Source organism: Microchirus variegatus (genome assembly GCF_963457635.1).
Source record: "Microchirus variegatus genome assembly, chromosome: 11".
Lineage (NCBI taxonomy): Eukaryota > Metazoa > Chordata > Actinopteri > Pleuronectiformes > Soleidae > Microchirus > Microchirus variegatus.
Genome location: NC_139812.1, coordinates 18,760,623 through 18,787,852, shown reverse-complemented (window position 1 = coordinate 18,787,852; position 27,230 = coordinate 18,760,623). Strand labels below are relative to the sequence as shown.

The 27,230-nt window shown below is 40.4% G+C and overlaps 1 protein-coding gene across 2 annotated transcripts; it reads left to right on the top strand.

Annotated features, from left to right (window-relative positions):
• Nucleotides 1–953: 953 nt before the first annotated feature.
• On the top strand, nt 954–26,460 carry LOC310934220 (leucine-rich repeat-containing protein 1-like; the record flags this gene model as incomplete). Of its 2 annotated transcripts, none has more annotated exons than XM_083897896.1 (14): nt 954–1,112; nt 11,979–12,096; nt 12,617–12,695; nt 15,347–15,436; nt 18,418–18,474; nt 18,581–18,644; nt 19,279–19,353; nt 19,821–19,965; nt 20,656–20,774; nt 21,120–21,203; nt 22,347–22,462; nt 23,124–23,296; nt 25,309–25,448; nt 26,302–26,460. In XM_083897896.1, the coding sequence occupies 14 exons, from the start codon at nt 954–956 to the stop codon at nt 26,458–26,460; spliced, it is 1,578 nt and encodes a 525-aa protein (XP_083754022.1). The 2 variants fall into 2 exon arrangements, with proteins under 2 accessions (XP_083754022.1, XP_083754021.1); XM_083897895.1 differs by having other exon boundaries at nt 25,309–25,451.
• Nucleotides 26,461–27,230: the final 770 nt, after the last annotated feature.

Below are 27,230 nucleotides of genomic sequence, written 5' to 3'. Positions count from 1 at the left end.
AAAACACAAACGCCAACTAAACTCAACTCAACAACAACCGCAGAAAACACAACAAAAGTTGTATTTAAAAACAATTATACACTAATACAAACACACCTTTGGTTAGTATGTTGAATTCCTGCAAATTAACCTTCATAAATGTTAAACACTGAACCTTTAACTTTTTCTTAGTTATTCCGTTTACAGACAAACAGAAAAACAGACCATTTCTTTTAGCGAAAACATAAAAATAATACAGCAATGCTACTGGGTAATATTTACGATATAGGCCAATCAATATTTAACAACAACCACATTTTCAATTGTGTTAAAACAGAATCATTTTAAAAGTTAATTTTTACTCGGGGTGTCCACCTCCAGCTGGGGGGCCCCCCGGGGCTGTTACCGGTCCTCCGTGCCCTACTACAGCGGCCCTGTGCGGGACGGGACAATCCAGAGGAGGGACCGGAGGGAGGAGCAGCCTGGAACGGTGACGTAGGATCGGAATGAGGGAGTGAATGTTCCGGGTCAGAAACTGGACGGGAGAGAAAATTAACTCCGGGACGAGACGGAAAAAAAAACCGAGAATGCTGCCCGACTGTGCGCTGAGATGTAGCCTGTGCTGTTTTTAATTAAACCGGAGTGTTTTGAACAGCGGCGGGGATTTAAGAACCGAGTGCGGAGAAGAAGAAGAAACAGGTGCCTTCAAAGTAAAGTGAGACAACGACGGAGAGAAATCCCCATGTTCGCCGCGACCTGACGAGCGTTAGCAAGCGTTGTTTACAGCCTCAGTTTCGGTGTTTGGTCGCTCGTGAGTATCGCTCGGCTTGTTGTTTGACGGCGAATTAAGTCCGGGACTGTCCCGTCGTAGCAATCTGTTGCATCCCACCTTCCTACTCCTCCCCCGTTGTTTTTGTTTTGTTTATTTGTCGCACGAGTACGAGATTTATTGCCGCCTCCCCCCCCCCCGCGTGATGTTTCACTGTATCCCCCTGTGGCGGTGCAACCGTCATGTCGAGGTGATCGATAAACGCCACTGCTCCCTGCTCTATGTGCCCGATGAGATTTATCGCTACGGACGGAGTTTGGAGGAGCTGCTGCTGGATGCCAATCAGCTCCGAGACTTGCCAAAGGTAAGCAGAAAACAGAGACACATTCACGGGCGGCAAGGCAGGCGGTGTACCGCAGCTTATTTTTGGTCACATGGAACGTGTCCCTCCGGTTTGAAGAGCCTGTGACACGGAGTTTTTCCCCCAACCGAGCTGATCATAAGTCCCGTGAGAGTCTCAAGAGGACTCGGGAGACATTAATTATGCAAAATCTGCAAAGCAGGCTCAGAGTGGAGGTGGAAACTTTTCCCCCTACTACACTTCCCACTGCTACAGGTTGACTAAGCTAGTCAGCGTTTGATCCCACAGCGTTTTTATTCCTTTAAGTCCTGACATTGCGTCTTTAATATGTCAAACCTGTTGGGGCAGGTGATCCCACTCTGAGGTCAGAAATAACCCAGGACTGAATGGAGACATATTTGAAATTGGCATTGCATAATCATTGTAAGATATTATCTGGAATCGTCATGAGAAATCTCTTACAAAACAGTACCCTTTACTCCTTTTAAAGGGATAGTTGTGCTCACACCTAAAGGTCTAGTATGGGAGCTTTTTCAGAGTCAGATTTACAAATATATGAACCCAGAAAAGTAGCTTATTCACTATTCAATTGGCAGCACAAGCATTTACCACTGATAACCTGATTGGATAACGTAATGCGTTATCCAACTGCGTAACTACGGAGACCCCTCGAGCCTTCATAGTTCTCCGTCTTTGTGCTGGACATGCACTGCAATTTCCCACCCAATCAGTAGGGGTCACTATGCAAGGTTGTTGTGCTTCTGGCTATAGTGGGCAATGGCGTCCAAGAGAGAACAGGGTATCCGCGGAGTCTTAAAAAGTCTTAAATACAATCATTTGAATTTAAGGCCTTAAAATCTCATAAAAGGTCTTGAATACAATTTTGAACGGTCTTAAAAATCTATTAACGTGACTTTTATTTAAAACATGCATAAACTTCAGTCTCGCTTTGAAATGTTTCTGTTTTTGATGATGCCATAACATAACTACAACACGGAACTAAAGTAGGCCACCTGTGCTGCCCGGGGAGAATTTATCGAGCACCACTAGCTAGTGTGCTGTGCGCGCGCCGCGGAGTGTTACAGCTTAGCATAGCAGCGGAGAAAACTTAACGAAATCCCACAGCTAAGTTGAATTGCTTGCATAAGATGAGTAAGTGCAAGTTCAGTGATTTGTGGCTCTGAATTTCCTTCATGTCTTTTGTACTTTTAAGCCAAATGGCTCTTAAATTGTATTCATTATGGTCTTAAAAAAGTCTTAAAAGTCTTAAATTTGACTTGTTGAAACCTGCAGAGACCCTGGAGAAAGACTGTTGTTGTTGTTGTTGCAGCTGAATAACATTGAAACAAAGTGGCCGTTTCTCACCTGAAATAAGTATTTTTCTGTGTCCCAGAATGCAGTTTTAGGATTATTTGAGGCGAGAAATTAGCTAAAACATGTGGTTTGTGAATGAAGATAGGACGTATTTATAGTTTGGCGGTGAAGTTGTTGGTGGTTACCAGCTCCGCCTCTGTGGACGGCACAGAGCAGCGTTATCTCGGCTTGTCCTGAGGACCAATCGCAGCCCTTTGCCATCTCCGTTGTCCCTTGAGTGGAGGGCCGCACATTAATGTATGGCAGGCCAAAAGGGTCAGCCTGTGTTGAAGAGTAATGACTGAAAGTAAATTCCACCTTGCTACAGGAGACGAGCAAACCATCATGCACATGCTGTACTTGTGTAAGAGGAATTTTACTTTACTTACCAGCAGAGGCGACGCATATAAACGGCAGCTTTCATCACACAGACGCTCGCTGCAGTTTGCTAGCTCATGCTGCACACACGATGCACCGACGAGGGGCTATGGACCATGTGCATCAGTTGTGTCCAGGTTGCAAGAATTACTGATATGTAATGGTGAGACTGCAGATTGTAAACTAACAGAGGACTCCTCAGCTCACCCCTTCCTTTCCAAACTGTGTCAGGGAACTTCAGTGCCCTTCTCCATACTAGAAAGGATGTCGCTCTCTGGCCCCCTATGGGATAGTGCTTCACCACATGCATTTACATCACCTCTGTGTGCTGCCATGTCAACAACAACATCAGTGATAGCATGATAGTTTGAAGCAGGGAAAGAAGCCGTCTCTGACGAGCAGTTTTGTCGCAGCTGTCATGTTAGCTGTGCTCGGAGCCACTGAGTACTTCCGCTCAGTTGTTGTGAGAGGAGCCGAGATGCATCTCCGACCACCTCGAGAAGTGGTTTGCCTCAGATCGGATAACGATTTGCCCTCAGTTTTATTTACGCTTGTATTTACAAGTGGTGAGGCGCTATCCGTTTGCAGTCCGATCACAGAAAACGCATTTTAATGCCAGGTGTGAAGGAGGCCTTTGTTTCCATTGTAAGCCTCTGCTTTAAAAATGTGAACTGCACTCTCTGAGTGGTTAGTCCATTTGGGTTGAGACGGCAGCCTCTGTAAGGCAAGGCCCTTTCCTCAGCTGCACATAAAAAGATTGTTGTAAGGCTACGTACGCCACGCCATTTTTATTTTAAACTGATTATACACTTTTACAACCACACTTATGGGGTAACAAATTGAATTTTTTACAGGTAAACCCTCCTGCATGTGTTACACTGGACCTTTATATAAGAACTAAAATGTACTTTCATTTATTCTGTTTCTCTCTTGTGACTCTCTGGGTCAGCTAGTAGATTTGCATGTGTGAGAAAGGTTTGTTTTGTGTATTATGTTCACGGATGTGAAGCTCAAGATCCTGACCTGGTGTCTTCTCATGATCCTTCAAGTGTGCAGAGCTACAGTGACTTTTTGATTTCATAACATATCCCCTTTAACTTTTGTGGCCAAACCAGTTTTACTATCGAAGGCTCCCTCGGTTTCACTCTGGTGAGTGTATTTTAAGCCTGAGAAAACTGTGTTCAGTTATCGTCACTGTTCTCTTCAAAGACTTTTGCTAATATAATGTGTTTACAGCTGTTCCTGACAAGTGGAAAGACTTAGGAACCGTCCTGACCTCGTATAACTGAAGCCACGTCGGGTCACATGTAAAGCTGATAGGATTGAAGGACTGTTTGAAGGGCATTTCTTTCTGAGTTGTTTTTCATCTGAACGGAGCCTACAGTGATTTCCACACAGGAAAGAAAAGACAGCAGACTAAATATTTACAGCTTGCCATGCCCACAGAAATCTGATGAAACAGAGATAGGGTTAGCAACCTCCCATGGCTGTGTCACACTGCTTACTTTGTGCACAGGAAGAAAGGACAGGAACAGGTATTCTGACTGAAAACAAAGACCGCATTATGTGTTTTGTTGTCGCCTTGTATGTGCATGCTGATGCTAGCGTTTTCTAATGAATCGATGACCTAAATTGAAACCTACCAGACCAATAAAACGATTCTACCTACACATCTGGCACACCTGACAAACCTGTAGATGTTTCGTATACTCTCTATTGTTGTTGACTGCTGGGTTGTGATTAGCAGACGTACTCTCGTGTTGGACAATTCAGCAGTCTCTAGGCACAGTTCGAAAATATTCTAAGTATGTTTTGAGAATATAGGGGTGGACGTTTTGCATGCCATCTAGAGAAACTGTTTATTGTGTTCTCTGGCATGTAAATAATGTCATCAATGCTTGCCGAGTGAACCCAAGAAACGTCCAACTGGATGAACCTTTTTTTGTATCGGCTCACTCCATCGCTCGCTGTGTGGCTTCGTCACGTTTGCCTCGGAGGTGGTGAACTGAATAAACGCTGAGCGGTTCTGCTTTATTTCGTGTTGCATTGTCAGTGGTGTGACGTGGCCTAGATGCAGTAACGCTACGAGGCTCTGATCATTTCCTCCGGCAGGCAGATAAAAACATGCACAAAGGTGTGTTTTTACAGTGACAAGATGAGGCAAGTTGGATTTGAGGAGATGGTTTCATTAGTTTTCCAAAGAACATCTACTGACCAAATCGGAGAGATAAATAAAGATTTGCATTATTTAGTTTTAGTTTCTCTTTTGCTTGTTTGTTTGTTTGTTTGTTTGTTTGTTCTGAGGGGGTGGACTGAATTGGCAAACAGTAAAGATAATTTATTTTAGATTCATGTGACTAGTTTGTAAGTAGAAGTCATTTGCTTACTTACGAACTGTGGAATTGAAGAACTTGAGGCAGACTAGGAAAGCAAGACTAGCAGGCTGTTGAAATGTTTAAAGAATTAATGTTGTTTCCAGTGTCCCGACCCCCAGCAAAGCTTTAAGACTGAGTTTCTTTTCATCTGCTTTATAACATTTCTTAAATAGACAAAGCGAAACACCTTTATCATGTTTAGATTTAACATTTTAAAGGTGCCATATGTAAGAATGTGGGCAAAAACAGTTACTACATTGAAATTCAAAATACCGAGGTCTTTTAGGTTTCAATTTCTGATTAACTGGCAACGCGTGGTTGCTCGGCAGCTGAGACTCTACTGAATGCAATGATTGGTAGACGGCGGTAGGTGGCCAAAACATGATTTGCAGTTTGCAAAAGATGTTTTTTAATGCAAATATTTTGGCTGTACTGTTGTTGTTGGTGGGTCCAGTATGTTATATGAACATCATTCCAGAGTCTCCGTGACATATTAGGAGGATTTTATGACCAGTTGCTTTAGATTTATTACATAATGCACCTTAACTATTTTCTCAAGTATAGAGAAATAATCTTATGTGGTGAAAGGATTTTCAGTGAAGGAACAAGCTGCCTGAGCTTAGATGTCTGAATACCTCTTAATTTGCAGGAAATTGCATTAGGAATATTTTCAATAAACTAGGTCGATTATTTAAATAAAGAAAGTTATCATTCTGAAATAAAAACAATAACATCTTCAGTTTATGTTAATGTTCTTCAGGTTCAGACGAGATGGACGAGAACATTTTTCTTGTGGTGGTGGGGGGAAATTGTAATGGGCTTTATTTTGTAGATCAAATGATAAAAATAAGAAATCAATCTGCAGACAAATCTTTAAATAAAACCAAAGTTGGTTACAGCCAAAGTTCAGGCATAAGTAACAGTCTGAGTCGTTTTTTTTTTACCACCATTCAGGTCTTTCCGAAATGACATGTAATATTGGGTCTGAGACAGGAAGCTGCAGGGTTGGTGATATGTTTGACGTGGTTCAGAAAGTTGGTGTGAATCCCATAGCAGAACGATGTTCTTTTTTTACACATTTTTCACATGTGGCTGTGGTGGAGAGATGGTCGAAATTAGCTTGTATTTTATTTAACCTTACTGTGAAACTTCCCCAGCTAGTGGACCCAACTAAGCATTTAATACTTAGACCCATATCTTTTAATCTATGTCTATGCAGTTGTGGCCTGGCAAATGTATATGTATGTGTAATCCTTGCACTCCCTTTCCGAAAAGCTCAGGGTGAACCTGAAGATTCAAACATTGACTTGGGAGTTGAGAAAATGGTTAATGTATTCTCGACTCAGCCTTTTTTTTTTTTTTTGCTTGTTGTGTGTCACACATGGGTGATTGTTAGGGGCATGTTGCTCTATGACACTAACAAGAAGAACGAGTTTTCCTCTTCTGCTAAAGCACGCCAGTTCTACATTTTCTATACTTCTCTTTATTGTTTTCAGGAACATTAGAGAGCCAGATAAAAGCATTTGATTGACACTACCTTTTTCTGAAGTCGCTGATACTGAGGGTTTCAAAGCGTTTGCCTTGTTTGCTTCTGATTACTGTCATAAAGGAGAGGCGTAGCTCAAGTAGAATGTCTGAAAGTTGTAAACATATTGGCGCAATAAACCATTTAACTGAATTTGCGCTCTTTTCCGGGATCTGTCACACATCAGGTTAGATTTCTGGAAATGAACAAGTCTACACTAGCAGATGATATCATCAAGAGAGAGACAAATCTTTGCGTTGTAGACTACAGTCACAATTAAGGATGGAACGGCTAAGAACTGGCTCCAAATTGTCTGAAACATGAGAATCATTTGCCTCTGATTTGATCAATTTTTTCTTTCTTTTTTTATTCAAAGCCAGCATGTTTTTTCTGCACTTTGTTCACCCATGAACAATGATGGTAAGGATGTGAATCTTTTGGGTGATTCGATTCAGAATTGATTCTCGATTCAACCGATTCGCTTCATACGATTCTCGATTCAAAAATTGATACAATGAATAGTGTTAAGGCAAATTATGGCATCAAAACCATACTGTTTGTATAAGATAATGTGATTTTCAAATACGCTGATTCCAATGATGTAATCACACAAAGGCAAACTTAAGACAAAAGTAAAGTTATTCATTAAAAACAAATAAAAAATTACTTAATGTACAAAAAAAATTACTTGCATAAGTAAAAGCTTACACTAGCTGCTTTTTTCTCCCAGAAGTTACAAAAATAAACTGTACACAAATAACACAAACTGGTGTTTTGTGTGGTTTTTCAAAATAGAAACTTCAAAAGTGAATCGATTTTTTTTTCCCTCCACCCCTAAATGATGTTATGGGAAAATGCAGTACTGGAAACTTTGTGACAAGGATAAGTCACGGCAGAGAGGAACAAATGGTTCAACGCATGGCTTGATTTCACAAATTCCTCTTTTACATCAAAATGAGTAGGTATATACAGTTTTTTTTTAACGGCGATCCACTTGTTTCTCACTGCCTTTCTGAACATACTATGAAACCTTCGCTCCGACGGTGTGAATGCAACACACAATAGAAGAGTCCCAGTGACAATGTTACACTTTTTACATCAGCTGTTCTTTAAAACTCATTGGCGGCTACTCATTTTCAGATTGCTGCTTGAACCATTGTTGCACAGGAATAGGCTTCAGTGTCAGCAGCTCTACTACCAAAATAGAGCAGTAGAGGAAGAAACTAACATGTTCCTTCATTCATAGTTGTCAAGCCCAATTTATACTCCTGCGTAAAGTGCTCTGCGTAGCTACGCAGAGTCCTCTGCGTCGACGCAGAACCTGTCGAAGAGCCTCTGCGTCGTCTCCGGGTGCACGGAATATTTTTTAAGTGTCCGTCACTCCGTCAAGGGACTACGGAGACGGCAAGAGCTGCGATTGGTCCTCAGGACAGGCCGAGCTAAGCTGCTCTGTGCCGGCTCTCAGTGCGCTCCGGGCGTCCTGACAGAGGCGGAGCTGATCCCCGCCGATAACGCCGCTGCCGAACTATAAATACGTCATATCTTAACACACACAGCACATGTTTAGACTCTAAATGGCCAATTTCTCGCCTCAAATTATCTTAAAACTGCGTTCCGTGACACAGAAAAGTGAGAAACGGCCACTTTTTCAACAACAACAGTCTTTCTCTCTCTTTCTTTCTCGGACGCCATTGCTCACTGTAGCCTGAGGCAGAACAACCTTGCGCAGCGACCCCTACTGATCGGGCGGGAAATTGCAGCGAGTGTCCGTCACCACGACGCAGAAGTATAAATGCTCGAGGCGTCTCCGTGGTGACGCAGACGGATAACGCATACGCAGTCGGAGAAGTATAATGTGGCCTTCAGTCTGTGTCTGTTGCAGTCCTTTGGGGGTGAATGCTGATTGTATTCCTTGCCACCGCAGACAAAAAGCAGATGTTAGTGGGTGTCGGTGGGTTTTTTGACCAGTATGCTCAAGAATGATGATGACAGCGGTGGCCGCAATGTCTGAAAAATGGTAAAACGTGATACAGTATGGGTATAAATTGTAGGAATGCAATGTATTCTGACACTCTGCACACAGGACCACTATGATCTCGCAATCAAACAGTGCATTTGTCATTGAGGGTAAATAACCTATGGTTAAATGTGACAGGATTGTGGATTTCTTTTCTTTGACTAAGAAATACTCAGTGAAAATAAATGGTGTTCAAATATTCTCTCATCCACTTAATATAATGACAGGCTGTTTCTATAGCAAACATGCAAACCTTTTTTCTCCACTGTGTCTACACCAAGATAGTAAAACAACTGTGTGCAGGCCTACTTATGTTCTGGCAGAAAAAAACAATTAGGAATTGTAATAGAATCAGAAGGTGGAAATTGCTTTAATATAAAATCTTTTCAATTCCTTCGTTTTACAGTATGTTTCTTCCTTCGTAAGGGAAATGTGAAAGTGAAATTAAGCTGGTTCATTTGTGAAAGTTCAGACAGTCATTACTTGTAAGAACACAGGTTTGTTTGCTTGATGAAATGATGGATTAGAGTTTGTTTGAACTGTCTTAAGTCCTTGGAATGACAAGTGCATTTTGTAACAGGGTGGAGTTTGACTTTTGGACTCTTGGGCTTTATTTATTGTGCACACATTATTAAAATGTGCATTTGTTGCCTGAACACAGTAATAAAAAAAACAAATGTCAAACTTCACTGGCATTAGTTCAGGTCATCAGTGTAGACGATCTAAAAGTAAAGTGAGACAGTCGGTACATTTCCATGCACAATTAAGTCTAGCTACAGTTGTAGTCAGTTGGGAATCCATTTGTTGACTGAAATATATCTTCCTCCGCTACACTAGGTGGTGATACGCCCCCCTGTCAGCTTACTAACAGAAATAGAAGTCGTCTAATTTGACCATTTTATTGTTGTGGGTATCTTAATTTGTATTGACTTCTATTTTTTGCGTGTTTAAATTTGGAGGATGGAAACTGTGGTGCATGTGGACAGTGTCCAGGTTAAACTGGGGACGCACGACCTCGCTTTCACAGTTGTCTACTGATTCACCGATTTCAAAAAGACTTCACACTAACTGACTGAACGACTGAGGATCGCACATTTAACGACTGCGCCGTATGAGGGATCACAGACTACATGATAAACAAACATCGCCATTGTTGTTTTGAAATTCCAGCTACTTCCTTTTGTCTTCTAAAGCTATTTCCTGTATGTGTCCAACCTACTCTTTTTTCATTGGCTGTTGGCAACATGTGTTTGCAGTTAGGTTGGTTATCAGTGCACACTGACCGATTGCGTCCAGAGTTGTTTCTGTTTGGTTGACTGAGACTGTGATCGGGCCTATCCCCTCACAAACCAACAGCTTTCTGACTGTCCCCAACTCGAGCTGACTGGTGCAGACCAACTATGAATTGTGGGTAAAATCGGGCAAATAATCTTGTCATGTGTCCCTGGCTTTAGCTTGAGCTTGACTCCGTCAGACACATGCAGTATTTGAAAAGTCTGGTTTTAATTGGACTGACAGAATAGTTAGGTTTTTATAGCGTCATTGTGATTGTGTCGTGTTAATGTTGTGTTAAAGTGATAATAATAAACGTAGCGGCAACTTAACCAAAGAAACTTCCTTGCCACTCTCGCAAGACATGAAGTTTCTGACTCGATAAATCCAAGGAAGAGGCGACACTGATGTAAAACGGGCATTTGAACGTCTATTCCACAAAGTCGGCGGTTACAGAAATAAACAAGCTCCCGTCGTGTCCACCAGCCAATTATAAAAATAAAAAAAACGTTGTTACACTCTACCCAGAGCTATGTGGGTGAGGAGACACTATAGTTATGGTCAGAAAACTATTGCTCCTCGTCCTGCTCCGTCCACCAGGTGCGGACCTAGACCATGTGAGGCCCGATGATGGGAAAACACATTTTATCTCAATTAATTATACTTTAGCAGGACAATTAAAGGAGCCTTAATAACCATTTTAAAGATAGTAAACACCAAAAAAATAATACAAATGTAAATGCCACAAAATAAAAGTGAATAATATATTACTTGTAAGTACTACATGATTCAAATGGCTACATATTATAATAATAATAAAAACATTTAAGTGGCTTTAACAGTAATGTAAGGATTATGAATGATTTGAGCAAGGTGCAGGTAGCTGAGAGCGGGTAAGCTCGTTCTGCGGATAAGATTTAATCTTCACTAAACTGTGTGTATGCAGCGCCGACACAGTCAGGTAATACTAAAAACAGGAAGTACACAGGTCTGGTTTTCTGTTGTTATTTCACCTGTGAATGAGTGAAGTTTTCCCCTGTGAGATTTTAAGGCTTGTATTGCTGTCACCTACATAGGAAGAGTATAGGAAAGCAGAAGCAGAACACACTTGTCTGTTGAAACTAGTCATTTTCAGTGTTTGCTTATGTGAATAATAAGTAGAAAATGCACGTTTTAGCAACTGCATTAAATGACGAGTCTTTATGGCCAGTGGGAGAGAATAGAGCAGAGGAAATATAGAGGCCAAAGGTAATGTTTTTCTGCTCTGTTTATGCCAAAACTTTAGTGGAAGCTGAAGCAGATCACTGTTGGCTACCTGCTTTGCCACCACACAAGCGAGGCTTTGCCTGCTCTTGTCATGGGTGTCGAGTATGTGCTTGTGATAATTGCCTTTGCCCCTGCCTTTAGACAACTGTGCCAACTAGATATTCAATTTTTTAGAAGCCGAGAACAAAGGTGAAAATTTGTACTTCTACCTTGCGGCATGTGATCAGTTCAGTTCTCCGAGTGGTTGGTCCTGTTTGTTGTAGTCTTTTAGAAATTGCTTCCTGCTGAAACAGGCAGTGTTTGTCTGCTAATTCAATAGGCCCCCAGAGATGTTTGCTCCCATTTGAAATGCTGCAGCACAAATGGAGCCGTTAAGCTGTTGATAACCGTGGATTCTGCTGCTAGGTTTATGACTGCTGACGTCTCCAAGTTAAAAAAGCTCAAAGTCAGTCTGAATGTATCTTTAAAATAAAAGAATTAGGACTGTGTGTCGTATAATGTCATTTCGGCTGCTTGTTATCCAAATGCTATTATTGTTTCTCCTGATTTTAAGCAAGCAAACAAAACTTTCTGAGAATCTAAACAAGACGCATGTTACTGTAAGAAGACAAATCGAACATTGTTCGAGATGTGGTTGTGACTTGAAGACCTAATTTATATCCATTTCTTTTCCCTTGTTTCAGCCATTTTTCCAGCTGGTAAAACTAAGAAAACTTGGCCTGAGTGACAACGAGATCCAGAGGCTTCCACCAGAAGTAGCCAACTTCATGCAGCTCGTAGAACTGGACATCTCTCGAAATGGTAAGAGAAGCAAAACGAGTGATTTACCAGGTGCTTTGTTCAGATGTGTGAGAATATTCCTTCCTATACATTCGAGAAAGCCAGCGATAAACTCAACCACTGAACGACACTGACAGATTTACTCCTCATTAGCGAAGCTTATGCAACAAATAAGGATGGGAAATTCCTGGTCTGTCAAGTTGTCGATTATAAACTTAAAAATTCTTTAGCGACACCGGGGAGTTTTCTATAGGTCGTTCACACAAATCACTGTCCTGTTTGTTGAACCCTGATAAAATTGTTGTGCATTTGATTGTTCTTCTCAGTCAAGAAGAGTGAGACCTCTGACCTTGGCCCATTTTTCCTGAAAAAAAATCAGCCTTTAACTTCATTAGATTTCCAAAAATGTCATGCATTTCAAATGCATGTATTAGATGACTACTTGCATATTATGTTGTGTATTTATATTTGAATGTTCAAACATTTTTGACGGTTTGAGTCATTAAAACGTTTCTGTCATGTCTTTTTTTCTGTTATTCAGATATTATGGAAATTCCAGAGAGCATTTCATACTGCAAAGCCCTCCAAGTGGCAGATTTCAGTGGAAATCCATTAACAAGGTACTGCCACAGTTTATGTTGCTTTCTTACTTTTCAAAAAGGAACACTAATAATGAGCCATATGCAATACATAAAGATCCTGCAAAACATATTCAGCATTTCGTGTCTTCACACATTGTATATGTTAGAACATAGTGGCTGAACATATGGAGTTGAAACTGAAAGTTTCTCTCCAGTAGTGTTTTCAAGAAAATGTTTAGGCTTGTCTAAAAAAATATGGCTTTATGATGCACAGGAGCCCTAATTAGCATAACTCCTCCTCAAACAGTCACTGCACCTGCTCCTACACGGCTGCCTTTGTTTTGCTAGCTAGCTAAAATGTTTTTGTGTCTTACCTGGATATAAAAACACACAGAAAAGCTCTTCATCTAAGTAGAAGACCAGGAAGACCTCTGTTTATGTGCAATATGTCGTTAAACTACCACCAAAATGGTGAAAATGTTGCTTCTCTACATGTTATCTTTAGCGGTTTAATGTTACGACTCTCTACGAACACTGACGAAACTGCGACGTTCGTGGACTCTGGAGGTGGTGACTGTGATATTTTTATGTCTTTACATGGACTTTAATTGTAGTCTCTCTAAAAATATTAATTTACGAATTACTATAATAATAAAACAGATTTTTCTGATTTATTCATTTCTATACCCATTTACCTATACTATTTGACCTCGAGCTAAATAAAAAAGAACAGATTATCCAGATTAAAATAATATCTTTAACTAGAAAAGCACTCGGAGAGCGCAGACCTCCGCCAAGGCAGCTCAGTGACTACAAAATACACCCTGCAGGCACGCAGCATCTACGGATCACGCCCACAATTTAATCACTTGTTCCTGGTCCCATTGCGGACATTCTGTAAATTTCATCCAAATCCATCCGCGACTTTTCAAATTATTATTATTATTAAACAGACAGACAAACAAACAAAGTAACTCCGGCGAGAACATATGCCTCCTTGGCAGAGGTCAATGAAAATTAACAAAAAAAATATTGCTAAAATGCTTTCCATATTTCCCATTTTCACTTAGTGTGTGTTTAAGGGTCACCTTCTGTAATTCCTCCCACTATGAACACTCATACAAGTCTCTTCACAAATTGCAGCTTGTGTCTATAGATTGTATTTGTTGGTGTGGGTCAGACTAATTTGCACCCCAGCGGGGGACACAAACACATTGCTAGTTCAGTAGGCAGCAATAAATAGCATTAGAAAAGGCATTGTTGTTGTTCAATACTTTTTAAGTGCACACACGCTGTCTCTCTCTCTCTCTCTCTGTCTCTCTCTCTCTCTCTCTCTCTCTCTCTCTCTCTCTCTCTCTCTCTCTCTCTCTCTCTCTCACACACACACACACAAACAAAACACACTTTTTCCACACTAGTTATCTCATTTTCCACTCTCTCCGCTCTAACAGTTTTATAGTAAAGGTGGTCTAGTTACAGCTGGGGATTAGCAGGAATGTGCTGTCATTTTGCTTTGTCATAGGTTAATGAGGGTTATTTAAAGCCACACCTGTATTTTTTTCCCATGTGAGATTTAGATGGAAAATTAGATGTTTAGAACTCATCATTAATTCGTCTCGTACTTAAAAACAAACACTGACAGCAGAATATCAGTGGTAGACACTGTGTTTGTGTCAAGAAGGAAGTGTGAGTTTACACTGAGCTCCATACTACAGGTGTGTCTCGATCGCTGGCTCACATTCGTTCCAATAATTGTTTCTGGGGAGGCACGCTGGGCAGACGTGGTCTGTCTTTGTTGTTGTCGTCGTCGTCTCGCCCACATTTATGTAAGCTTGTAAAAAGACATTTTGCGTTCGTGGCTTTCACTAAAATGGAGATAAGAGGAGCTCAAAGGCTGTAAGCACTCTTTTGTTGTTGCTGTGATGGATCAAAGTGTGACCACAACTTACACCAAAGTAGTCTGGCCAGCCCACTGTGGTACGGGGATAATGTGAGCACAAAAGAAAAGTTTAGTCTTGGAACAACCAGTAGGAAGACACTGTAGGGATATGGTTGCTTTTCCTCAGGGTGAGAAAAATACTGTTGTTGAGTGTTGTTGTTGTTATAGTTTGTGGCAAAAATCAAAGTGTATTTTACTGCGTGACAGAGAAAACAGAGCTGATAGGCGACAAACGTAAATGCAGAGTGTAATTTTGCATCATTTCATTAGCTTACCTTTTCAGTGGACATAATGCCACATGGTTATCGAATTGGAATAATCCTAATCATTAATGTTGAACATAGTACCATTCAAAAGTTTGGGGTCACTTAGAAATGTGTTTTTTAATTGAATAGATAGGTGTATAGAGGCCCATTCCAGTTTTCTAATGGTACATTGTGTTAGAAGGCTATTGGATGATTAGAAAACCCTTGAAAACCCTAGTGCAATGATGTTAGCACAGCTGAAAACGGTTTTGCTGGTTCTTTGACGAAAGCAAAGTTTATTATTTTGAATATAAATCATTATTTCTAATCTTGTCAATGTCTCGACCTATATTTTCTATTCATTTTGCAACTCTTTTGATGAATAAAAGTGTGACTTTTAATGGAAAACACAAACAAATTGCATAGGTGACCCCAAACCTTTGTATTACCTGACAAAGTCAAATTCTGTGCTGTTGACTCACATGCTGTGTATTTACTCCTAACAGGTTACCCGAGACCTTTCCGGAGCTGCGGAATCTAACGTGTCTTTCCATCAACGACATTTCATTGCAAGTTCTTCCAGAAAACATTGGAAAGTAAGTGCACTGTGCATTGTCACATTTTGCCTCAGCATAATGTCTTAATGTCCTCTTTGCACAGAGCTTTATTAACCAGAAGCAACATTAAAAGTGTTAATACACCCTCGTTGGTTGTCTATGTTGCTCTGAACAAACTGTAAACTAATTGTCCTTATGATGATGATGTATAAATCTCCTTTTGACACATCTTGATGCACTTATATCTTGAGATGCATCTACTTAAAAATGCAAGTAATGTCTGTCTGTTAATTGCATATTTGTCCAGCGGGTCTCTTGTCAGTCTTCGACCTTGGCAGGTGATTTATTATGGGCACTTAATCGGCGTGCAGGGCCGACCTGAGCGCTGTTACGATAAGAAATACAAGAGATATGGAAACACACTGAACGGGTACCGCATCAGAATAATTACATGACTCTATTAACATAATAATGTGGCTTTTGTCACATGGTGCCCTGTGTCTCTGTCTGTGTTTCCCTTATCTTACTCTTGCCACAGTGTTTGTTGTTTGTTGAGCAAGTAAGTAATTTTACTTCTAAAAAACATATGTAATTTGAAAAATACTATAAAAATATGTAATTATTTGTTGTTGTTTTAATAGCAACAGACTTGTGAGTAAAAATATAACATATATTTTAGTAAGACAGCATTTCTTCATAGCTGATAGAAGTCATATCATATAAAACGTTTCCTGATCTTGCTTTTTTTTACACATTCCTAATGTAGTTTTTTGAAAAAAAACCAACCAAGAGTTGTTGGCACTTCATTGATTACGACAGGGACCCTCCCCCTGATGCGTCAAATGGTTATTGGCTGTGGTGTGGATGGCATATTTTAACCATTAGATACGTGTGAGTGCTGAAATAGTTGGAGCTAAACTAAACAGACATTTGTCTCGGCTTGCTGCGGGGCCATAAATTAAGTACTATTGCTTAACCTCTCAGGGATAATACATGTGTGAGGATTTTTTTTTTTATCATTCTTTTAGGACTGAGGAATCTAAAATAACACGATGATAGAGAGATAGATTTTATTCAAGACACATTCCACCATGTGCATTTTTTAATATAACTCCATACAGTTATAGGTCCACACACTGATGATAATCCTGGACAAACTTGTTGTGGGCTGAAGCTTTGTCGTGTTCCAGATATTTCATATTACAATCTTAAAAACCTTCAAATAAAAACATATAAAATCAAACCCAGATTAAAATGATTGGTTTCGTTGAACGGAGTATTGCTTTGTAAACATCCTTAATAATTTGTGTGTTGTGTGGCGTCTTTAAAACCATGTGCTTCCCATTAATGTACATAGTTTATTGCTGTGTCCTTCCAAAAAGACTTATTCAATAAGAACTGTGCTTACTTGTCATTTTTGGAGACTAAGCGGTTGACTATAAAACCTGTTTCTCATATGACAACAAACCGAGCATGCAGTAGATGAGGGCTGGGACTGTGGGACTGTGCATGTGACTGATTTACATTATTTTGAATGCCGTATACAGTTTTTACTACCAACCAAAGTCACTCAAAGTTCAAGAGATCTCACACCCATTTCTCCGTGGTATGGCATGTGCCTCGCATATGTGTGTGTGTTTTTCCTTACATAATGTGTGACTTGAAGCCTGCTCGCTATCTCGAGAAGGTAATGAAAGCCATGATGCATTTGGAGCAACATGTTGTCTTTAGACAGAGATAAGATGAACGTTCAGGGAGGTTCATTTACATCGTTTCATCTCATTTGACCTTTGACGATGTTTGGTGGTTGTTTACATCTTTCAGGTGACCACGATGATCAGATTAGACTAGTTTCGAAAACACTTTGGTAAAGTTGAAAGACGGAAGGAGGCTGAGAGAACTGGTCAAGATAAAGACACTGACATACACGTCTGTGGTATCCACTGAATATCTTACCTGTGTCCCTGCGATATCAAATTTTGGTACCCAAGGAGGCCCTACCAGAGATGGGGGCCCATTCCTCAAACGAGAGGGGGAAGATGGGGCTTAACGTGTGTGCTGGCACTTGTTTAATGAATGAATGTATTTAGAGAGAAGATTTAAAGGTCCCATATTATGCAAAATCAACTGTTTAATCATTTAAATCCTTATATTTGGCACTCGTTTTTGTGGTCCTCCTCAGTCTTAGTACAGGAAACTGCTGTTAGCTCCCAGTAGCCTCTGTGGCTGATGTCATTTCCTGTCCCTTAAGTTTCGTTTTTTTTCCTAAAGAGATACTATTAAACCGAGTGTTCTGAACAGGGCTGCTTTGGCAGGGTGATTGAACTGCTGTGCTGTTTCATCCTTATGTTACTTTGACCAACGCATGTCACAGACATGATCATTAGGACACCTGGGTACCAGTTTAACTTGGAGAAATAGGATAAAATATGTCCCCTTTAACATAATTGCTATAGAAGCTCCAATAAAGGCTTTAGAGACAAGTCATCACCGTCTGTATACTGAGTTGACATTCATACACAGAAACTGTGCAACCTCGGTGGACGTTTGTGTTCTCCAGGTGCTTCTTGTAGTTCAGTTTGGGTTCTGATTAACAACATGGACTTTGAGCCGTTCTTAATGGCTTTTGCCATAAAAAAAAAACCTCCTATACTCGGTGACATGTACAGCACGGAGCGTTCACAAGCAGCGCTGCGCTGTACTTTGGTCCGTGGTAGCCATTTAGCAGGACGTTTTTGCTCTTCATTTAAACCACGACACGGTTGTTTACGCTGCTGAAGTTTAAAGGCCACGATAAGGCCGCCACACCTCGGAAGTACTTCCTGTTCTCGGATATCTGAGCGTAATCAGACACTGCGCAGCCATATTTATCTCTTCAATAAAACGTTTTTGTTTTAGAAACATCCTGGAACATTGTGTATCAGTAGACGTTGTAAATGAGTTCATTCGTAGAACTACAGTTTGTGTTTTCATGACACTTTTTTACATTAATGATCTTTCTTTTTTGCCTGTTATTACAGCCTTTCCAACTTGATCTCATTAGAACTCAGAGAAAATCTGCTCACATTCCTTCCAGAGTAAGTATTTAGCCAACTGCAGTTAACTATGTGTACATATAAAAGTGATGTATTTACCTGGTTAACAGAGGTTAATGAGTTGTTTCCATTCCTTTGTCAACCACAGGTCACTATCGTTGCTTCATAAACTTGAAGAGCTCGACCTCGGAAATAATGAACTATATTGTCTGGTAAGTGTTTGTATTTCTCTGGATACTGGTACTTCTTTACTTGTTTTTTTTCCAGCCACTCACAGTTTAAGCGGAACAAAACTTTTTCCCCATTTCCTTGTACTTGGCATGTCCACGTAGATTAGCATCCCTCGAGAACAGCTTTCACCTCTTATCACGCAGATGGGAGGATGACCATCTGCTTTGAGCTGTGGTTTTAAGTTGTAATCTTACGTGAGCCGTCTAACTCTGATGGTGAATGATTTACCCTCAGATCAGGCACAGCGAGACTGCAAAGAAATGGCTTTTAACTTGCTTTACTTCAATTTGGTTTAATGTGCAATGAACTCGGGGATTTGCCTTTTTTAATGTTATCTGAATGGGGCCACAACAAGTGTAACAGTGTCTTGAAGACGGCCCAAGTTTTTATTAACCAATATTTACTATGACTCAGGGTTGTTATCTTCATGCATAACAGGGCTTGTACTTCCAGTGTTTTGCACCTGGCTGTGTTTTCACACCGGTAATTTGGATTAAATGTAGATTAAATAAATAGCCACTAATATTGTTTGCTTTGTCTTCTTTTTTTGTCTCTGTTCCGTCCATTTTTTCCTGGCGCTCTCGCTCGCTACATTCCCTCTTCCCACCCACGTAGCCGGAGTCAATAGGTTGTCTTGTCAGCTTGAAGGACTTATGGCTGGATGGAAACCAGTTGGCCGAAGTACCTGCAGTAAGCTATACTTACTCATTTTGTTCTTTCATATGATATTCCTGTATTGTTTTTAGATTAAATATAATATCACTCTTTTATGTAGTCATTTTGATTGCTGTATATTAATTTGTGTTTGAAAAAAGAACCTGTATGTGGTAAAAATACAATCAAAAAATACTGACTAGGAAAACATCCAATTATAAGATAAATCTTGTCTTGGAGTCATTTTAAATAAATTAACTTGACTTGAGTATGGACCAGCAGATGCCTGGTTAGAGTCTTGGCATTTTACCCTCAATATAAATGTAAATGTTCCTCTTGTTTTTAGATAGTGTAATGCAAATATGTTCTGTGTGCCATTTGTATGTCCCTGATATTAAATGCATGGACAGCACTGAGTCTTCGCTCTCACGTGTTTCTTTTCATATTGCTGTAACGTAAGTGTTTGTTTTAACTACTCGTCTGTCACTCGCTGTGATCCTCAGGAGATGGGCAGTATGAAAAGCCTGGTGTGTCTGGATGTGTCCGAAAACAAACTGGGACACCTTCCCGAGGAACTGGGAGGTCTCCTGGCACTAACTGACCTGATGGTGTCTCAGAACTTCATCGATTCTCTACCTGATAGCATTGGTAAACATGTGAATTATTAACACATTATTGTGAATTTTTTTTTACAGCGTTATTTAAAGGTGCATTATGTAATAAATCTAAAGCAACTGGCCATAAAATCCTCCTATGTCACAGAGGCTCAGGAATAACTGAACTCATCACCAACAACAGTGCAGCCAAAATATTTGCATTAAGAAAAATGTTTTGCAGACCGCAAATCGTGTTTATGTTTTGAAATCATGTTTTGGCGTGTTGCGCCACCTACCGCCGTCTACCAACCATTGCAGTCAGTAGAGTCTCAGCTGCAGAGCAAACATGGGTTGCCAGTTATGTCTGAGCTACAATAGCGGAGAAAACGAAACCTAAAAGACCTTTGTATTTTGAATTTGAGTGTAGTAACCATTTTTGGCCACATTCTTACATATGGCGCCTTTAAAAAAGGTTATTTCTTACAAATGGGAAAATATTGTTATTCACTTTAATATCCTCTTTAAACTAGTTATAATAATTGGTATTTTCAAATGAAACCCAAGAAGCTGTATGTTCTGAATCTAACACTACATCCCTACATTTAATCATTTTCTGTAAAAGAGATCACACTCACTTGTAATATAAACTGAAAACAACCCAATATAGCTTAATAGAATTTCAAGATGCATACATTTTTCACATTATCCTAGATGTCTAATATATATTTTTCCTACCCTGCAGGAAAACTACGGAGACTTTCTATCCTGAAAGCTGACCAGAATAAACTAACTTATCTTCCGGAGAGCATTGGCTACTGTGAAAGTCTAACTGAACTCGTGCTCACAGAGAACCATATACAGGTTTGTGTTTAACTCCATTATCTACTCATGTAGTACATGCTGTACTGCATCTATTTAACTTGACATTGGAAAAATATTGAGTGAGAATAAGTGGGCGTGGCTTTTTGGACGATTTAACCATCATGTAACCAAATGAACTCATCCACCACAACCACATTTTCAAATGTACACATGGATGATACTGTGTGTTTCTTTATAATATCATCATTTTATGGATAATTTTGACCAATGACACAACTGCAACACCTTCTTCTAAACATGACACAGTCTTAATGCGTTTTTATTTGGTTTAAATCTGGGCCAGCAAATGATCTTTCTAACTGTAATGTTTTAATTCATCATTAGAGTTTACCAAGGACTATTGGGAGATTGAAGCGTCTTTCCAACTTCAATTGTGACAGAAACCAGCTAATGTCTCTGCCTAAGGAGGTAAGCTTTCCTCTCTTTTTTCTTTCTTTTTTAATATATTTGATTGTCCGTTGACCCTAAATCCGAGAATGAAAAGTTGTGGATACCAAAACTGAGTATACCAAGTTTAAGGTTGAGGTTTTCAGCACCAAATACTGTAATGAATCAACCCAGAAGACATTTGACATTATTATGCTGCATTGAACACTGATCTACAAAAGAGGAGCTGTAACGCTTGTTGCCTGGAGGTGGTGCAAGTGTCAAAGTAAAGAGAAATTATTGATCTTCATCATCATCTTCATGATCATGTCAACACTGCAGACGTTCGACAGGAACTACATTTCTCTAAATGATTGTTCTTACAAACATCTATTTTCCCGATGCCTGTTATTAAGCCACTGACTGATGTGTTGTCATTTTGTCTGCACTTCTTCTTTAATGTTTTTGAGTGCATTTGAGATTGTTTTTATTGTCTATCTTAAGTTAATTTACAGTATGTACTGGATGATCAACAAAGCTCCTTGTTGTGCTTTCTCGTCTCCCTCTTTTTCCGCTGCTCGCTCCTCTGGGTGCGCTCAGCTCTGACTGAGTGTTTTGTTTTGTTTTGTTTTGTGTGCGACGCGAGTCTCTAACCTCTCGTCTGTTTAAGTGATGCCACGCCTGCTCAAGGCTTCATCAGAAAGGCTTCTTTAGACCTTGTACAATGGCAACTGTGTCTTACTGATGCAAAGACTGCACTGTGGCCCATGTATTGATTGCTCTGCTGTGATACTTGACCATTGGCTCAGTTTTATTGACCCTGATGTTGCTGATTTAGTTTTGTTTCCTATTTCTGACTTGATGATTTAAGACATTTAGCTTTGTTTGTTTCTTATATTTAATTTACAGTGAAGTCATTCTCTTTTGTGGATACATAAAGCACTTAATCATGTTTACTCATGTAGATGATGGCATTAATCTGCTAATTTTAACACAATGATGTTCCGTGTGACAGTGCTGGCTTATTTTTTTCATTAATTTTGACTTTATTATACCCCTTATCCAGGCTAAATGGAAAAATCCCACTGGGATCTCTTTCAATATCTGTATTCACAGGCATAAAAAAACACGTCTGTGACTGTGACTGACATGCAGCCTAATCACAGTGTCTCCTCTGTTGCATAGATCGGTGGCTGCAGCGGCTTGAATGTCTTCTGTGTACGAGAGAACAGGCTGACGAGGATACCGTCAGAGCTGTCCCAGGCCACAGAACTGCACGTGTTCGACGTCTCTGGAAATAGGTAAAACCCTCGACGCTGATGTGTTTTAACGGTTTTTGATGATCTGAAAATGAACCTGAACTGAACCGAATCTTCAAGATGTTCTGTACATTTTGACCATAAATTACTCAACCGCTGTTAGACGGGTTTGTTTTGGCTAATATTTGACTGTGTTGTAACCTGTTTTGGTCCATGCATTATCGTCAAAGAAAGATGAAGCAATTCTTGCTTGAGTCACACACACATGCACACAAGCTTTGTTTTTATATCTTAGTGAGGACGTGATGCATTCCCTATCCGCTTAACCATCACAACCAAGTCCCTGAGCCTTACTGAAACCCTCTTAATCCTGAAAAAGCCATTTAAAGTTGTGGGGCCCAGATAAAATGTCCCCAAAAAGATGGGTTTGTAAGTTTTTAGGACCTTACAAAGATCTAAATACAAATACACATATAGACGTGTACAACTCTGTGTACAGGGCAGTATTTACCTTCATCAAAACAACTAAAACAAGTTTCTCACCCTAATGCAAGAAATGACAAACTGTGACTGTTTTACACAGAAGTGTTGTGAAGATAAGAGAATACAAACACTCAGGTTATCTTGGGGTTTCTTTCTATCCTAACAGTCAGTGTGTATGATGTGATATGAGTGAGTGAGTGATACGGTGTCCCTCTTTTAGGCTCACGCACTTACCGATGTCGCTGACCACGCTACGGCTCAAAGCTCTGTGGTTGTCGGAAAACCAGTCGCAGCCTCTCCTCACCTTTCAGACCGACGAGGACCCAGAGACGGGCGAGAAGGTGCTCACGTGCGTGCTGCTGCCTCAACAGCCGTGTGAGGCCGACAACAAAGGTAAATCGATGCGGAAAATCGCCAGGCTCCGTCCACTCTGGGGCAGAAATGAAAACGATGATGCAGATAGTTGCCTTCACTCTGTGATTGACTGTCACTTGCTTTCGGTTTCACCTTCTTGTCGGAGTCATAACAGGAATTTTCATCGCTGTTGCTATTGTTAAACTAAGCAAACAACTTGCTGAGAAGAAAATCTGCTTCCTGGCAACTGTATATTTAAAGCACACATGAGTGATCCTGTTGCACATATATTTATATATTTATTTTTATTTATGTTAGTTATGGAGGTCTACTTACATACATTAACTTGTTTTTATGGTCAAAAACCTCCTAGTTGCTGTAAGCGAGCCGATAGAAATCTCTCCTTACTGACGCTCGTCCCATCCATGGTGTTTGAGACTGAAATCTCACACCCAGAAGACAGACTGTGTTGTGATTGGCCAGCCAGCGTAGAGCCTTCCCAACTGTGATTGGCCAGTACCCGGAAGTGACATAATCAGCACACCCGCTCTCAGAAGCGCAGCTCCCCCCTCTGGAACGGTGGATGCACTGCTATCAAAACATTGTTTTAACAATGTTTAAAAATAGTTTTGTTACGACTCCCCGCCGCAGTCCCTTTTTAGGGCTTTGACCCGGAGTCAGACCCAGAGTCAGAAGACACGCTCGTGAAACACCTCCACAACGGACGTTATTCTTCTTCTGCGGTTCAATGTACGCAACCGGATGTACGCAACCGGATGTGCCCGGACTAGTGCCCGGAGCAAGAGGATGAACTGTACGGGAGAAATGCTGTTTACGTCAACCAGAAGGGAGATCTCGCTGAGCCCGAGATTACAATAAAACACAGCGTTCTAAGCAATGGCTGAACTGTTTGTTTCGAAGCTTCAGGGCTTCGTAAACGAGGTAATGACGCAGATACACACTAAACAGCGTTAATTGGAACTTCCGGTCTAGGTCCGCTTTAATGTAACTGAATAGACTTGGAATATTTGGTTATTAGTTGTGTTAAATATAGTATGGTTGTAGCCTACACATGTCTTCTTGACCTGTATTTCTTTCATTTGTGTGAACAGTATAAACTCTATATGCAGCATCACTGCCCCCGTGCTCAAATGTCAGGCTTCCTCTTGAGTGAAACGGCTCAGTGTACCACCGCCGGGGCCATTTCACTGTTATTCCTTATCATCTCCTATGTACTGTATGTAGTGTCCTGCAGTTTTGGTGACATCATCACATGATCTGCTCAGGGCGGCACAGTGTGTTCCGCGACCCTCTGATCCTTCTTCACTGTATCTGTCAGTTATGAGGTCCTGTAAGGGATCACAGAGCCTATAATATATCAGACCCCCCCCCCCCCCTCCGCCTGTCCCTTAGGGCCCTCCTTGGTTATGTTTTTCAGAAATGCAGTGGATTGGACAGCTAAAGAGGCTTAGCAGAATCTGGCCTGCTGCCATTAAAAGCTCGCCCACTGGGTGTAGACATGCGGCTGTTGGCCGGCTCTATCGCTGCCTGATACAACACTTAGCTGCAGGTTATTGCTGTCGTCCACAGTCTTGTGTCTCATAAATACGTGGCGTATTTTGAATTATCAACAAATTGCTTGGTGTTGCTTTATTTTGCATTTGAAAAGACGTTCGTTTTCCCCCTTTAAAAAAAAAAAAGAAATGACACATTTATTCATACATACTTGTGACAGGCTGTCGCTCCTGTGGGAGAGATGCAGATGTAAGACAAAGTGGAGGCAGAAACTGAAGTTGGGGGCAGGGAAGATTGTGTCGCTGTAAGCCTGTGACTAAGCTGGGATTTGAAACTGTGATCTGGCAGTTTCTCTCACAAGCGCCGGGGTTCTGCGACGGCTTTTATTTCTTGACTTGGCAGATCGCTGAGAAACAGTCACAACCACTTTATTGACGTTAACCGCCTGTAACTGGCCTAATTTATTTCCGAGCACTTTCATGTAAGCATTTCATACAAAAATGGTGTCGTCTGTTTTTTTAATTTTTTTTATTCAGGTTCTGATAAACTTGCCCGATTTGGAGCCCTGGAGAGCCTGGTGAATGACACGGCAAATGACACGTGGGACAACAAAGCCGTCAACAGGATCAGTGCCATCCACTTCCTGGATGATGATGATGATGATGAGGATGATGAAAAGGTGAGAGCAGCGAGCTCAAGGGCACGGCAATGAAAGCAAAATATGTAACACCGTGGTCAAAGGACACGTCTGAAGGTTTAGTTATTATGATTATTATTATTATTCACTCACTCATCTACCGCTTCATCCTTCACATGAGGGTCGAGGGGGGCGGTGGTGAAGGACTCCACCACTTAACCCTTCCTTTTTCCATACATACTAGAAAGGATATACTTTTGTGTAGAATGCTTCCACTTCAAAATGCAAAACACGCACTCTGGTTAGTTTCAATTTTGTCACTTCAGGCTTGCTGTAGAAACACGTCGGCCTCTATAGAGCAAGGTCCTTGCCTTATTGCATTATTTTAAAGCAATTAGTGAAAGCAAAAACTAGGGATGCACGATCCGCTTTTTTTCACCTCTGATACCGATATCTGAGGTTTAGAATCAGCTGATATAAGCATGCATTGCTTTAGAGCTGCACCTAACATAATAGTTGGCATCACCCTGAACAAGGATCCGTTGAAAATATTTGCAAACCTCTTAAGGAATAATTTTAATGAATTTTTGAAATTCAGGAAATGATCCATTTACCCTGATGCACTTTGACAGTGAGCTGACTTTCTTCAAAAAAACAAAAAGTATCTCGGAATGACTTGAAATTTACCAACATTTTGTTTTTTTCTTAAAAAAAACCCAAAAAGTATCTCAGAATGACTCTGGACGAATTTTTGATATCCAGTGGGAATGAGGTATCACAAGTGTATTTGCTTTCACATCTTTCTGCCATTTTGTAGTTTTTCCTGCTCTGTCCTTTGTGAATGCCACCTTTAGAGCAGAGAAAAACAATTATTCTTCTTCCCTCCACACAGGGAACTCTGCTGCGGCGGGCCACGCCTCACCCCGGCGAGCTGAAAACCATGAAGAAAGCGGCCGAGAACCTCCGCAACGACCTGAACGCTGCCAAAGGCCTGGACTCCAACAAAAATGAGGTCAATAACGCTGCAGATGGAGTGACCACGTCTGTGTGACCTTTACCTCAGAGATCTTTTTTTTTTTTTTTTTTTTTTCTTTTTACCTCCTGTGTCTCAGCGTGTCGCCCTGCACAGCCCCATGCAGCCCTTGTTTTTTCTTTTACGTACAAACCCTGGTGTGGCCTACCCTTCCTCCCCCTCCAATGAAACCCTGGGACGCCTGTAACCTTACTCCATGTCCAGTCCTGTGTAAACTGACTCGGTTCTACCCGGCCGCTGTGCCTTCCTCTTTTCAATTAATGTCCACAGCAATAATCTGCACAGAGACGCTTCTTTTAAAAGATATTTTAAAGATTTAAAACTTTTCAAAAGCCTCTTTTTAAAAAAAAAAAATATACATTAGGTAGTTGCACTATTATAAGTCTTTATAATATGGTCAAACCTTTTTAAATGTATTATATATTTGTTCTATATCTATTTTTAAAACACTGGGTAAATATTTCTTTTTACATTTTGAGCAAACATAAAGGCAGGAGTTTTTTGGACCTACTGATTTAAGGATTATTGTATAGTCTTTTGTGAATATTGATACTTTTATACTTTTTGGCAGCTCAGGTGTAAATACAAATGTATTATAGTAAATTTCTTAAACAGATTTTTAAACTTTTTCTTCTCTGTTTCAAACTTGGTTCTTTCTCTATTTTTTTTTCTTTCCTTTTGAAACCAATGAACAAAACACAGCCACTAATGTCTTATAAGAAAAGTCATATAATTATTTTAATTGGGTGAGTGGATGGCCTTCAATCTTGTCCTATATTTGGATAATG